Here is a 13,866-nt window from a genome sequence, read left to right as displayed (position 1 = left end):
GGGGAGGGCTCTGTGGGGGCGGAGCTAGAGGCGGGTGGGCGGGGATGGAGGAAGTGCCCCTGTCATTGGCTGGAGAGCCGGCGCCACGCGCAGGGCGGACAGAGCTTCCGCCTTTCTTTTCCCCTCCGCAACCAATCCAGGCGGGAGGGGCGGTGGCTTCCCGTGGGAGGGGCAGGGCGCGGCGCCCTTCCTCCCTCGCCATTGGTCAGAATACTATTGGAGGCGGGGCCCCTACTGAGTTGCAAGCCTGGCCGCGCGGGACGCGGCCGCGGTGGTTGGTTGCGCGGAAAGAGCGGGCGGGGCCGGCTCGCGCCGCACGGTGCAGACACGGGCCGCCCCTCTCCCGTCTCCACCGGCGTTGGGCCTGGCGTGGCGGTGGGCGCCATGTCGGACTGGGTGTCCTACTACCGGAGAGAGGGGGCGGAGGAGGAGGAGGAGGAGCTGCAGCAGGAGGAGGAGGGGGCCGAGGCGGTCGGTAAGGGCCCACCTCCCCCTCACGGAGGGCAGCCCGCGGCCCGCTGCCCTCGGGGGTCAGTGGGCGGAGGGGGAGGGGCCGCTGCTAAAACTTGTTTCCCCTTCCCCGTTCCTTAGCGGACTACAGGTTCTCAGGTCGGGACAGCCTCATTTTCTTAGTGGATGGCACCAAGGCCATGTTTGAGTCCGACGGGGACGGAGTGACGCCCTTTGACATGACTATCCAGGTAGGGCAGCGCGGGGAGCCGCAGGGTGCTTCGCAGAGCCGCGGGGTGCTTTGCAAACACGCCTGGGACGGCCTTCGGCTCTACCATGGGTATGGCCACCGAGTTGTCGCTCGGCCTTGTCTGGTCGTGTAAGGCTGTGGTGAAACTGGAGCAACTCGGGTTGCTGGATGGCTGCAGGTTTGGAAAGGTCCATTGCCTGATGGGCCATGCCCAGATTTCGGTGAGGGAAATGTTTATAGAATGAGTGATCAATCTGCATTCAGGGTGGTGTGTTTGAGAGACATTTATTTTGTTTATTGCTCGTAGAAAGGGAATGGTAATGATAAATAGCTAAGGTTGTGTACTGAAAAAAAAACTCATGAAAAACAAGATTCCAAATTCTTCCTTCTGGTGAAATTTAGCTTAAAGCATTTGTAACAGTTCTTCTGTTTGCTAGAGTCTGCTTGTATAAACTGCTGATTGCCAAAGACAAAACTTTTGCACCATTACTGCAACTGATTTTCTTCGTGTTTTGACCTGTGTGTGGTTTTTCTTTCAGTGCATCCGGAATGTGTATACCAGCAAAATTATTAGTAGTGACAGGGACCTGTTAAGTGTCGTGTTTTATGGTACAGAAAAGAACAAGAACTCAGCAGATTTCAAGCACATCTATGTTCTTCAGGAGCTGGACAATCCAGGTAAAGACAGTAAGGTGATATGAAGGTTATGTGGAAAGACGGAGTAAGGAAGTCTGTGTAGTAGCATTGTCAGTAACTGGTCTCTCTGAAAACAGCTATCAGATAAACAACAAAGTTCCTATTACTGAGATGTGTGGGGAGGATAGATTTAGAAATTTATTGAAAGCTTAGAAACTTAGTGGGAGCTTAGATTTTTCTGTTATAGTTGGTTCAGATCCCTTTCCTATTTCTTTTCTTCTATTTTAACGTGGTGGTTCACTTGCAGTCTGCTAAACCTAAGAGGATCTCAACAGAGCTCTTGAAAGCCCATCATGTGTCTGCTGCAGTTCAGAAAAGTGCGTGTACATGCTAAGGCACCATGGATTCCAGCTGATGGAGAATATCACAGAATGGCTGAGGTTGGATGGGATTTCTGGAGGTCATCTTGTCCAACCCTTCTGCTCAAACAGGGTCAGCTAGAACAGGTTGTCCAATATGTTAACCTGTTTTGGGGTGTTCCATCTCTTATTTTCATAATAAGTTTTGAAATTCTTGAATTTAGCTATTCCATTTTCTTAGAATTTCTTAGAATTACCTAGCATCTACTTGATAATGAGTGCCAGTTGCTGAACTGGAAAAAGCAGGAGGAGGAGTGCAAAGAATGCGTGCTAGTGGTGACAAATTCTCTGACAGCAGAAGGTCTTGGAGGGGGATTTTGTCTACTAGCTTTTAATAGCAACCTTTATCTCTGTGGAGGTTTGATTTAATTTTCTTAGCTAGAAGGTGCAGGTTTAATAACACATGGGGTTCTCCTGAAAGAACTGTGCCTTGTCCTAGTTTCAGAATTAATTACGACAGGGACCTAACAAGACTGCCCAAGGTTCTTCTCCCTTTTCTGGCAGCAAGTGCCTTAGGCTTCTTGCTCATCCTTTTTCCTCCTCCTTCCCTGCTTGCCCTTTTCCCTGCGTTAGAGGCAGTAGCTTCGCCATGCTGATAAAGACATTGTAGATGAAAACTGAGCGTTCTTAAAAAGGAAGAGAATCTGCTGCCTCTGGATAGCAGTGTCCTCTGGAGAAGGGAGAAATGCTATAGTTAGTTATCATGTAGTACATAATTATGAACACTTATGTTGTTAATTAGATGACAGCTAAGGAGATGAAAGTAAAATAGTAAATGGAGGGGGAAGACTTTTTCAGATGAGATTTCAAAAGTGCTATAGAATTTGAGTGAAGGACAAAGGAAGACGCTCTGCTGAATGCAGTAGCTGAAAAATGAAAGCTTGTCTCCCTTTGTAGAGTTACGGGAGAAAACAGAGAATCTGCTCTTGGAGAGGTGGGAAAAGGAGTGATAGTTGGGCTCAAGTAATCTGCAGAGTTTTAAAAAGGCTGTCGACACCTGCCCTGAATGTTGCTATGCTCCATGTGGTGATCTATGGGCTGCATTTGACCTCTCGATTGATTCTGTCTGACATGAGGAGCAAGGGAGCAGTAGGAATTCTCCACCTTCCCACCGCGCCATGGAGACACAGGATGTATTTCAGGCTCCTCTTCTTTCTCTGGTGGCGTGGCAGTCTGCCATGCCTCTGCAGCAGGTGCAGTTGCTGCCTTTCCTGCTGAGCACTTGTTCTTTCAGTGTAGAGGGTTTGTGATACTTTGATCCCTGCCTGTTTCCTTCCCCCAAAAGGAAGAGCCCTGCACTGGTGCCAGGGCACTTTGTGTCCTCTTGGCCCTTGTAGGTGCTTTCAAGTGGTAACTGGCTTGCAATATTGCAAATGTTAGGCTGCGTTGAACAATTTTCTCATCCAGGTGTTGGAAGGGCACCACCACAGAGATGCCAGGGAACATTACTCGGATGGCTGCAAGGAATCTTCGATGCATATTTAGAAGAGTTTGCAGTACTTCTTTCAGTATTTCTAATGCATGTGAATGCTGTTATTCCCCTTAGGTGCAAAGCGTGTTCTAGAGCTGGACCAATACAGGGGAGGTGAAGGACACGCGCTTTTCCGTGAGACTTTTGGCCACAATGCTGACTATTCACTGGGTGAAGCACTCTGGGCCTGCTCTAATCTCTTCAGTGATGTCCGAGTCAGACTGAGCCACAAAAGGATCATGCTCTTCACCAACGAGGATGACCCTCATGCCAATGACAGTGCTAAAGCCAAGCTGGCTAGGACCAGAGCTGGTGATCTGAGAGACACAGGTCATTATTTTCCCCTTTAATTTCAGGCAGAATAAAAGTCATGTATCCTTGCAGCAGATGTTAACTGCATTGCAAGTTTGTGATGGAAAAAGAATGTAAAATCATCAGAACTGCGGAATCATTCTGAAGCTTTCTAAATTAGAAATTTGATATCTAATCTAAATTAGAAAATCTGTTTATCCAATCTGGTATCCAACAACTTACAGTTATTTTCTAGGATCTCTTTTTCTACTCTGATAGTGTAAATCAGGACCTGAGAGGACAGTGGAAAACAAGCTCTACTTTATTTCATTACTCCGCCATTTTCCAGGAAGGGAATAATAACACTAAGTTAGCAGAAAAGGAAGAATGCTTTAATGGCTCCATTTCGAATTAGCTGAAGAACAGCAACCTGAGGTCAGAGACTAGAGAGCAAATGCTTTGTTAGTTCAACTATGTAGCTGAGGTAACCAGTGTTTTTGGAGTTTAGCAGATGGGCTGGATCTAGAAGCTATGAGGCTTCCTTAATCCATTTAGCCCTTTTAACTGGGAAGGGGGAAATTCTGAACTCATTACTTCCTGCTATGCCTGAGGTAAGATGATGTTTTATAGGAGCTTGTCAGAGCTGTTTTATACACGATGTTGTCCAGATTCTTAATTAGGGCACGAACATTTTCTGTGCTATGTTGTTTTGACTGAAGTTGAATGTCTTTTGCCTCTTTCCCTAGAAACTTTCACATTTGGTGCAGGTGACAATTTGGAGCTTATTCTTGCTTAAATTCTTTGCTTAGATAGAGAAATCTGAGAGTGCTGAGAAACGTGCCAATGTAAGAAAAAAGCAGTTTCTGTGATCTTCCTCCTATCTCTTTATTTCTAGGTATCATCCTGGATTTGATGCACTTGAAGAAGCCTGGAGGGTTCGATATTTCTTTGTTCTACAGGGATATCATAAACACAGCAGAGGATGAGGACCTTGGGATCCAACCTGAGGAGTCAGGGAAACTGGAACATCTCATGAAGAAAGTACGAGCAAAGGAGACAAAGAAACGGACTTTAGTCAGGTTTGTGCCTAGTTATGATATTTCATTCAATGGAGGCACCTGATGTTATTTTTAGGCTGCATCTCAATTCCCTCTTCTGGAATGACTGGTCTATAAAGGCATCCGTGCTTACATTCCTCAATCTTAATTCTGTAGTCCAAGATCGGTGTTTCTTCCGTAGCTTCTAAGGACATTTGTCCTTCGTGGATGAGAAGAGTGGAGAGTGAAGCTAGGCCTCCTTTTTCCCTCATGTAAAATGGTTAGTTTATAGTGAAATCTGATTGAAACAAAGCTTTTCTTACTAGTGTTAGCTTAGAAAAATTTCACCTCAATGTGACCGGTAGGTATTTTGGCCTATTAAATAGTTCTATCCAGCCAGTCTGTCTCGGCACTTGGTGTGGATTCACACAGCCTTGATATTTTTGATCTCCTACTGAAAGATTAGAGATACTTACAGACAGATTAAAGGAATCTTGACAAAGCAGATAGAAAGTATTTTTGGAAGCGTTTACTCCGTAACAGGTTTTTTTAATGAGTGAGTTCGTGGCAGAATGATGTGGAAGTAAGGGAATGAACTTCACAGCCTAGTGGTTTTTTAATATATATTTAAAAAAAATCCCAACCTAAGTTGTTGTTTCTGGCATTCTTGCTCCTGCTCACAGCTGTATTTCTTCTTCTGGGAATGTTCCTCAAGTTTTCTAATAACTGAGGAGGAAGAATCCCATACCAGTGATACCTTTTAGAGGAGAGGAAGTAACATTCACAGTAATTCACTGTTCTGCTCTCAGAACCTGAAGATTACCTCCAATTTTAAACCTTTACTTCTCATTTTTTCTCTAACTTCTGATTATTTTTTTTTTTCTTAAATCGTGGTATTATTTGCATTGATGGGGTTCTTTTGGGGAATTTTGCCTTTTGCATGAACAGCTGTGTGAATTCAGAGGTCACATTGCATTAAGCACAAGTAGGGTGCCCAAATGTGAACTTGTCCTGTGCTCTGCTTGAGCATAACTGCCCTTCAGAGTGAAAAAAAGGTGAAAGACATATGGAAAATTATCTGTTTAAATAATTTTTATGACCAGAAGTGACAGCATTGCAAGAATGTTTTTATACAAGTGAGATTATGACTCAAGTAATAGTATGTTTCTAGAGATACATGTAATTTTGGGGGAGGGGACTAGGAGGATATCAGAGAAAAGAAGTTATCTGAGGATATTGCTTTTGTTTGCAAAAGTAATCTTTTGGAAGTCTCAGGTTTGTATCTGCTTTTTTACACAGGTTAAATCTGTATCTGAACAAAGATCTGTCGCTTTCTGTTGGTGTTTACAACCTTCTTCAAAAAGCTCATAAGCCATATCCTGTGAAGCTTTATCGGGAAACTAATGAACCAGTTAAAACAAAAACAAGGATGTTTAATGGAAAAACAGGCAGCTTGCTCCTGCCTAGTGACACAAAAAGGGCTCAGGTAATGTATTAATTATGTGTCTGCTTTTTCCTGTCTCTGTGATGTTGGGGGGGAATCATAGAATCATCTAGGTTGGAAGGGACCTTTAAGATCATCGGGTCCAACCATTAACCTAACTGCCAAAACCGCCACTAAACCATGTCCCAAAGCACCATGTCTACCCATCTTTTAAATACCTCCAGGGATGGTGATTCGACTGCTTCCCTGGGCAGCCTGTTCCAATGTTTGATAACCCTTTCTGTGAAGAAATTTTTCCTAGTATCCAATCTAAACTTGCCCTGGCGCAACTTGAGGCCGTTTCCTCTTGTCGTAGCACTTGTTACTTGGGAGAAGAGACCAACCCCCACCTCTCTACAACCTCCTTTCAGGTAGTTGTAGAGACCAATAAAGTCTCCCCTCAGCCTCCTTTTCTCCAAACTAAACAACCCCAGTTCCCTCAGCCACTCCTCATAGGACTTGTGCTCTAGACCCCTCATCAGCTTTGTTGCACTTCTCTGGACACGCTCCAGCACCTCAATGTCTTTATTGTAGTGAGGGGCCCAAAACTGAGCACAGCGTTCAAGCTGCGGCCTCACCAGTACCGAGTACAGCGGGACAACCACTTCCCTAGTCCTGCTCACCACACTATTCCTGATACAGGCCAGGATGCTGTTGCCCCCCCACCCCCAGCAATTGTTTTTATGCTGTCAGCACTACTATCTGCTCTTCCCTGGTTTAGATGTATGGAAACCGCCAGATTGTTCTGGAGAAAGAGGAAATAGAAGAAATAAAACGGTTTGATTCTCCAGGCTTGTTTCTGATTGGCTTCAAACCGCTTTCAATGCTAAAACAGCACCACCATATCAAGCCATCCCAGTTCATGTATCCTGAGGAGTCCCTAATAAGTGGTAAGTAAAGATGGTAAGAAAAGATTCACCATCTTGCATTAGGGTAACCAGCTGATTCATAGTGTGTTTGAGTGGGGATCACTGGGTGTAAAATCTTTGTTGATCTTAAAAACTTGGTAATGTTAAAAAGTATAGAATTAACTGTTGCTGCCCCCTCAGCTGCAGTTAATTCTTGTTTTTCTTCTGTAGCAAAAGAGCTGATTTGGCTTCATGTTTCATCCATCAATGACAAGCAGCTAATAAAACTATGCAGACGTAGTCCCAAAAATATTTAGTTTTGTCATTCATGAAAGTCAAGGATCCTAGAACCTAACAAGAAGGCAAAGGTGGTTAAAAAAAAAAAAAAAAAACCAACAAAAACAGCCAAACCAAAACCGAAAACCAAACTTTAAGCCAGTGAAGATAATTGCTGTTTTTTAAGTCCATATCATCTAGAAGTGGAAACACAATACTCAGGAAATATGGTTGAATTAAAAGCACTTTATGGGCTTGTAAAGAGAGGAGTGGATCCTTAGGACTGCTTTTTCTCCCCCTTTTATGTGTATATGCAAGTCTGCTTATCTAGAAATATAGTATTAATCCATCCCAAACTGGATAGTAAAGAAAAAACTCCAGCTCCTCAATCCACCGGTGGATAAAGAGGGCTGAGTTATGACCAGATGCTTTGCAGTGTCTGACTAAAGCAGAACCTTTACCCTAGCTTCTCCAGCTTAGTAGTTTCCTGAATCAAACACCTTACTTATATGTCGTTCTTTTCCTGACCACCATATCTGGTAAAATACAAAGCAAACATGTGCCTCGAGGAATATTGCCATCTGAATTCTTTGTGTGTTACTTCTGCAAAAGGTCCTATGATGTGTTGCTACTATGATGTCCCACCAGACCAGAAAGAGGCTTTGTAGATACCTGTTTCCAATTTTCAGCCATGTTTCATTCCTCAGATACTAGTGATTTCATTTCTTTCACCAGAACTCTCACTGCACTGGTCAGGAGAGACACTAACATTGTAATTTTCAAGGGCTTACCCTTCCAAAAGTTGCTTTTTACCTCTGAACTATTGCAAGCATCTGAAAGAAATCACAGGTACTGAAACTGTAATATTTAGGGTTGCAGTCCTGAACAAAGGAGCAAAACTGTCAACCTGACCAATGCAGTCTTTACTTTGCAGGGAGTACAACGCTATTTAATGCATTATTGATGAAATGCTTGGAGAAGGAAGTGATGGCACTGTGCAGATACACCGCCCGCCGGAACACTCCCCCTCGCTTCGTGGCCCTGGTTCCCCAGGAGGAAGAGGTGGATGAGCAGAAAGTGCAGATAGCCCCTCCAGGTATGGGAAGAGGTGCTGCCTTTCCGTGCATGATTGGATGCAGCCAGCATAATCACCTCCTGTATTGCATAGAAATATTCTTGGTGCTTCTCCCCTTAAAACTGGGGAGAGTGCTTTCCAACATCCCTTTTCTTCAGTTTTGTCATTGTAGGCACCTGATGGTGAATCTGCTTTTAAAACTCCAGTTGAATCAGTGCGTGCTCAGATGTAACACAGCTACAGTATTTTCCCACTTCCTACCATTTTTTAGCAGATTCAAGTAACTGACCTGAAACTTAACAGCCTTTTTTTGTTTGCTGACTAGATGGAATGTCTTTCCCTAAATGTTTTTGTATCCTTGGATACATATTTAAGCCTTAAATAAGTAATCTCACATACCAACCCTCGCACTGTAGCGGCTGAGTAGGGAATGATCAGGGAGCAAAGGCATTTTCTCACCTCTTAACTGGAAAATCATCTTTTGGGAGTGATGTAAAGTATGGGACTAACGCTGCTTGCGTACAATGTAAAGCATTTCAGAAATAAAATGTGGGCATTAACTTAATTTTCAAACAAGCCTTTTTCAAGCTCACATCCAGTGAGAGATGGGGAAGGTGCACAAATTAATCTCCTGTATAAAAAGCGGGCGACAAGTTTTCCAGCTCTTAGCTATGCTTTTGGTTTGAATTTCTTTCAAAAAGCCATTAGTGATGCAGGTTATATACATTGGGATTAGGATTGAGTGTCATGCTGTGCACACTAGGAGGTATTACAGATTGCTATTGTTTACAGCAAAACAGGAGCTAGTTTGGGGAGTCATTAGACCTAGCTAATAAGCATCTTAGTCTTTGCCATAAATTGTTTTGAGGCGATGGTTATGCATAACAGTTCTGTGCTCTGTCTCTTCTGTGTAGGTTTCCACATCATTTTCCTACCATATGCAGATGACAAACGGAATGTTGATTTTACAGAAAAGGTTCCAGCCAGTCAAGAGCAGGTAGACAAAATGAAGGAAATAATTCAAAAACTCCGATTCAAATACAGGTACGTGGAGATAAATAGTCTGCATGTTGGGAGGTGGCACGGGGAAGAAAACAACACTGTTGCTTGCTCTGTTGCATACGTTGTTCAGCTGTGGTGTCCACAAGATGGGATTTTGATGCATTTTGATGCAAATTGCTTCCCTTAGCAGTAGCTTTGTCCAAACTTTGTTCTTAATTATTCTGAATACCCAGGCACGACATGCAGTATGTAGCACGTTCTGGAGTTCTTCATAGAATTGTTCTTGTTCTCTGGGCTGTTGTCATTTGTTGCGGAGCAATCACATTTTATTGTGGTTCTGCCCATCTATTGCAGATCAGACCTGGATCGTTTAAATTACAGCACTTTAGAGAGAATAGTTAGGCTTTTTTCATTATAGATAGGATAAATTTTATGAAGTGCTTTTATGGGAAATTTTTTTCTAGGTATGTGGAAAGTAGCATAACTGGTATTAAAGTAGAATGCCACTGTTTCCATTTGTCTCGCAGAGCTTTCTAATTTGGCTGATGCATGACGGGATAGTGATTCAGCAGGTAAACTGAAAAGAGGAAAAGCAGTTCTTATGGGGAGATGGATTGTTAAGTGGGAAAGAGGGAAGTTTGAGACAGATTGGTGGCAGATCTTATGTGTCTTGTCTGTCGTCTTGGCAGCATGCATTGACATTTTGGGGGATACTTGACAGGCCTGACAGCTTCGAGAACCCAGTATTGCAGCAACACTTCAGGAATCTGGAGGCTTTGGCGCTGGATATGATGGAACCAGAACAAGCTGAGGATCTTACAAGTGAGAATTATTAGTGGGCGCGAAGGGAAGTGGGGTAAAGGGCTCTTGACTTTGTTCTAAGTTAGAGATGTGTTACTACAAAAGCAAATGTCTTTTAAAAAATATTTCAGTTGTGTGCAGTTCCAATATGTCGAATTTTGGATGTGCCCATTCTGAAATACTGAAACCTTACTTTCTAATGCCATCACTTTTAAGATAAAGGAAAAATTGATCACTTTACCCTCCAAAATTAAAATTGAATCACCTTTTTTCTATGGTGACAAATGTTTTCTCTGACATTCCTCTCCTCAAGAGTCTAATTAATATTTCAGTCTGATAAATGGGTAGAATTATTTAATTATTCTGTTAGGAGGCAATGATGCCACCTTGTGGCTGTGAGAGTTTTTATATAAGACTATCTTGTCAAAGGATAGAAACCTTTTCCTGAGGGGGAAGTTTCTTTTTTAAAATTATTTTGTACTCCAGGAATAGCATTAGAGTAACTATTTGTCTCTTCTGAAGTGATACCTAACAAATAATCTAGGTCTCTGTGCTAGCTATTGTACAAATACATGACAGAAACAAGCTGTTCTGCCTCAAACTACCCTCAACCTTAGATACTAACCTGTAGTATTTTAAATGTCCGAGATTAGACCAGGGTAACAGTGCAACCAGCTAGGAGATCTTTTGTATCACTTCCACTGTGTCAGTTTTGTTCTGCATATATATTTCCTGTTCTGGGATATGTCGCAGTCCATTACATACATATAATACAAACACTCGGTGTTACCAAGAGCTGTAAATTTCTCATTTGTGAATACCGTAACATAGGTCTTTGCATTTTGCATGCTTGCAAGACACTTGCATGCTAGTTATTACAGAAGCACAACTGTATCTGGTGATGGCCTCATTTAGGCTTTCCTGTGATCGCTTGCTTTTTGAGAGGGCAAATCTTTCTCTTTTGCCAGTGCCAAAGGCTGAAGAGATGAACCGCAGGCTGGGCTACCTGGTGGAGGAGTTTAAGCAGCTGGTTTATCCCCCTGACTACAATCCTGATGGGAAGGCTGTAAAGCGAAAACAAGGTAAGTAACTGGTGTCTGTGTTTGTTTAGAGGCTTCTCTATTTTCAGTTTGTCTCATAGTTTAAAGAAGCTGCTTGTGCAATAACTCTTTACTCATCTCCACAACTTATATCTAGCGGTGATTCTTAGACGATATTGTGGTATCCCGCTAGAGAACTGCTGGAATGAGAAACTGCATAGTGAAAACATAAAGAAGTATAGGAAGCAATGTGGTTGAATTACTGCAAAATATATATTTATTATTATTTTATCATTATTAATAACTTTGTGTTTTTTACAACAGTAGTAAAATCATTCATGCTTTCAGTTTGTGTTCTTGGTGAGGAAGCAGACTTTTATGCACAGGCTGTTAGCGAGTCCGAGATGGGCATCTTTAAGGCTAACTGTCTAAATAACGCTGAAGTACATGTGTAGTTTGGGAGCCTATGAAACTCTGCATGAAGTGGGAGTGTCAGTTAGCGAAACTCCCTGTGGAATAGTTGCATTCTCCTGTAGATGAAAATCCCTTAAAACTTTCATTTGGGGGTAGTCTTTCCATCAGAACACGAAGTTTCATACTTGAGTTTGAGATCACTCATATCAATGAAATATACTATGTGACTTATATAGTGAGTGACACCTACTTCATAAAACAAAATATGGAACCCCAGACCGTGAGTGTGTAGGTAGCTGTAAAAGTACCATATGCTAACAGGCATTAACTGTGGTATGCGTAAGAAACGTTGATGTCTTTCTATTAAGAAACTTTTAAAAATCTTGGTGATCTAAAATTTATCTTTCTAGCTTCTGATGGTCAAACTGAGAAGAAGCTCAAGGTAGAAATCTCAAAAGATGAGCTGCGGAGCCACGTGCAGAAGGGGACTCTAGGCAAGCTCACTGTACCTGTTCTGAAGGATGCATGCAGGCTTTATGGGCTGAAGGGTGGGGGGAAGAAGCAGGAGCTCATGGACGCGCTGACTGAATACTTTAATGAGCACTAAGAAGGAGCAGAAGGTTCTGGTTGACTTCCATCTGCTTAAAGTTTGGTTGGTTTATGTGGATGCTGTGTCAGTTTAATCTTGCTACAGAGGAGAAGGCGACTAAATGTTGCTGAATCTAGCAGTGGAGAAAATTTTTACTCTTAGTTGTGAAATATCTCTGCAAAGTTGGATTCTGTTCACAGTACCCAAAGGCAGAGTTAAATTCCCTGCTAACTCAGGTCACCCGCTGCAAGTAAACACAGTTGTGCCTTCCTGGTTTCTTAATAAAAGTTATTTTGGACTTCTTACTTTGCAACACTGGCTATACCATCTTTGCTTGCATCATAAAGACAGCAAAACTCATTTCAATGTGAGTAAGAAAACAGAATGATCTGTGTTAATGGCACCACACAAATTCAAGCAGCAGGTCAAGTCTGTGTACTAACAGAGGGTATAAATGTGGTGTATTACTCTCCTACTCTCCAGAACAGCCAGTCAGTATCAGTACTTGTAATCAAATTGGGTTCTTTTCCATCATTGGCATTATAAAGATCACCAGCAGATCATAAAGGAGAAAAACATTACTGGGAAGCAGTAGCCAATCCTTTGGGTAAAAAGCCAGCACTTCACAAAGCTGCACAGCCAGGTATTCCATTTTTAAATGGTAATAGCAAAAGCTGGTTTAAAAAAGGGAAAAAAAAAAAAAAAAAAAAAAAAAAGTCATGTTCCCTGGAAGGCTGGAAGCACTTACCCCAATTAAATGACTGAGATGGCATCAAGCTTTTCCACCTCTGTAGCGAGTATGAGTTAGACTATTGTGCAGGCTTCTTTTCTCAAATCTGTGCTTTAAAAATAATAATAAAAAAAACCAAGCTGTGGAGAGTAGCCGTTGTTACTTCCAGTATTTTTATTTTTCTAATCATACTTCTGGAGGCGGCATCTGCACCTGTCTATGTTTTGGTTTTTAAACTTCCATGCCAGGCACACCCTACTTGTCTTGCAGCACAAGATGATTAAACCCAGTAGTTGTTGCCTTTTTCTAGAAAACAGCACTAATTGTTTAGCTAAACTGTAACTTTCTATGGGATGCAAATATGGGATACACAAGGTATCCAGTTTGATCTTTGTGGTGTTTTTAGGAGTTCCTGTGTTTGGCACACAAACTATTGGGCAACTTATTAAAGAATTAAGTCATATATTAAGGTTGTGCCTGTGCTGTAGTGTGGCACACATATCGGAGCCAGCTGTGAATGCTGTCTTGGCACCGTGACCGCCCTGGCTGTGCTAGCATGCTGCTCACTTCCACCTCCACAGCTCCTCTCAGAAGAGCAGCTAGCCCATGTTGAGCTCTGCAATATTGAAGCTACAACTTAGTCCGTTATAGTTTCAACCAGCCTGCATTATAGCAGTTATTTTTAATAAAGAGTTGTCTAAGCAATCAATTTATTTTGCCCTTTTGCAAAAGAAGTTAGTGAAATGCTTTATGCAAGACTTGAACACAATAGTGAGACTATCCTGTCCTTAATTCTGTGAATTTTCATTCCCCAAATGCCCTTGTTAACTTCTGTCTTGGCTTGCTAACCCCCAGGCCCAATATATTCCAGGTTTTGGATGATCATGGCATGTTTTGTCTAGGTTATTAGATCTTCCTCCTGCCTTTTTGTTGTTGTTGTTGTTAAAAGTAGGCTACTGCATTAAGCAGAAGTTCAACAGGGATGGTGGTGGAAGGCTTAAGAGCAGAAAACCAAGACAGTTTTGCTTGCTCAAGAATCCTTTTTTTTTTTCCT

The 13,866-nt window shown here is 42.4% G+C and overlaps 1 protein-coding gene across 1 annotated transcript; it reads left to right on the top strand.

Moving 5' to 3' along the window:
* Window positions 1-298: 298 nt before the first annotated feature.
* XRCC6 (X-ray repair cross complementing 6) lies at window positions 299-12,384 on the top strand. Its single transcript, XM_082482130.1, has 12 exons — window positions 299-475; window positions 592-701; window positions 1,240-1,378; window positions 3,302-3,556; window positions 4,413-4,596; window positions 5,854-6,040; window positions 6,759-6,927; window positions 8,096-8,257; window positions 9,151-9,280; window positions 9,960-10,060; window positions 11,008-11,121; window positions 11,904-12,384. The coding sequence occupies exons 1-12, from the start codon at window positions 385-387 to the stop codon at window positions 12,098-12,100; spliced, it is 1,839 nt and encodes a 612-aa protein (XP_082338256.1). The 5' UTR covers window positions 299-384; the 3' UTR covers window positions 12,101-12,384.
* The last annotated feature ends 1,482 nt before the right edge of the window (window positions 12,385-13,866 follow it).

This window comes from Vanellus vanellus, assembly GCF_965231255.1.
Source record: "Vanellus vanellus genome assembly, chromosome: 1".
Lineage (NCBI taxonomy): Eukaryota > Metazoa > Chordata > Aves > Charadriiformes > Charadriidae > Vanellus > Vanellus vanellus.
The sequence above is the reverse complement of the archived record's forward strand: the minus strand, read 5'-3'. Positions and strand labels throughout refer to the sequence as shown.

What these genes read in the sequence shown, in the direction of transcription:
- XRCC6 (XM_082482130.1), top strand. Translation starts at nt 385, where the DNA reads ATGTCGGACTGGGTGTCCTACTACCGGAGAGAGGGGGCGGAGGAGGAG. An exon ending in AAGAAACGGACTTTAGTCAG is followed by an intron (nt 4,597 to 5,853) that starts GTTTGTGCCTAG and finishes TTTTTTACACAG; the next exon opens with GTTAAATCTGTATCTGAACA. An exon ending in GTGACACAAAAAGGGCTCAG is followed by an intron (nt 6,041 to 6,758) that starts GTAATGTATTAA and finishes TCCCTGGTTTAG; the next exon opens with ATGTATGGAAACCGCCAGAT.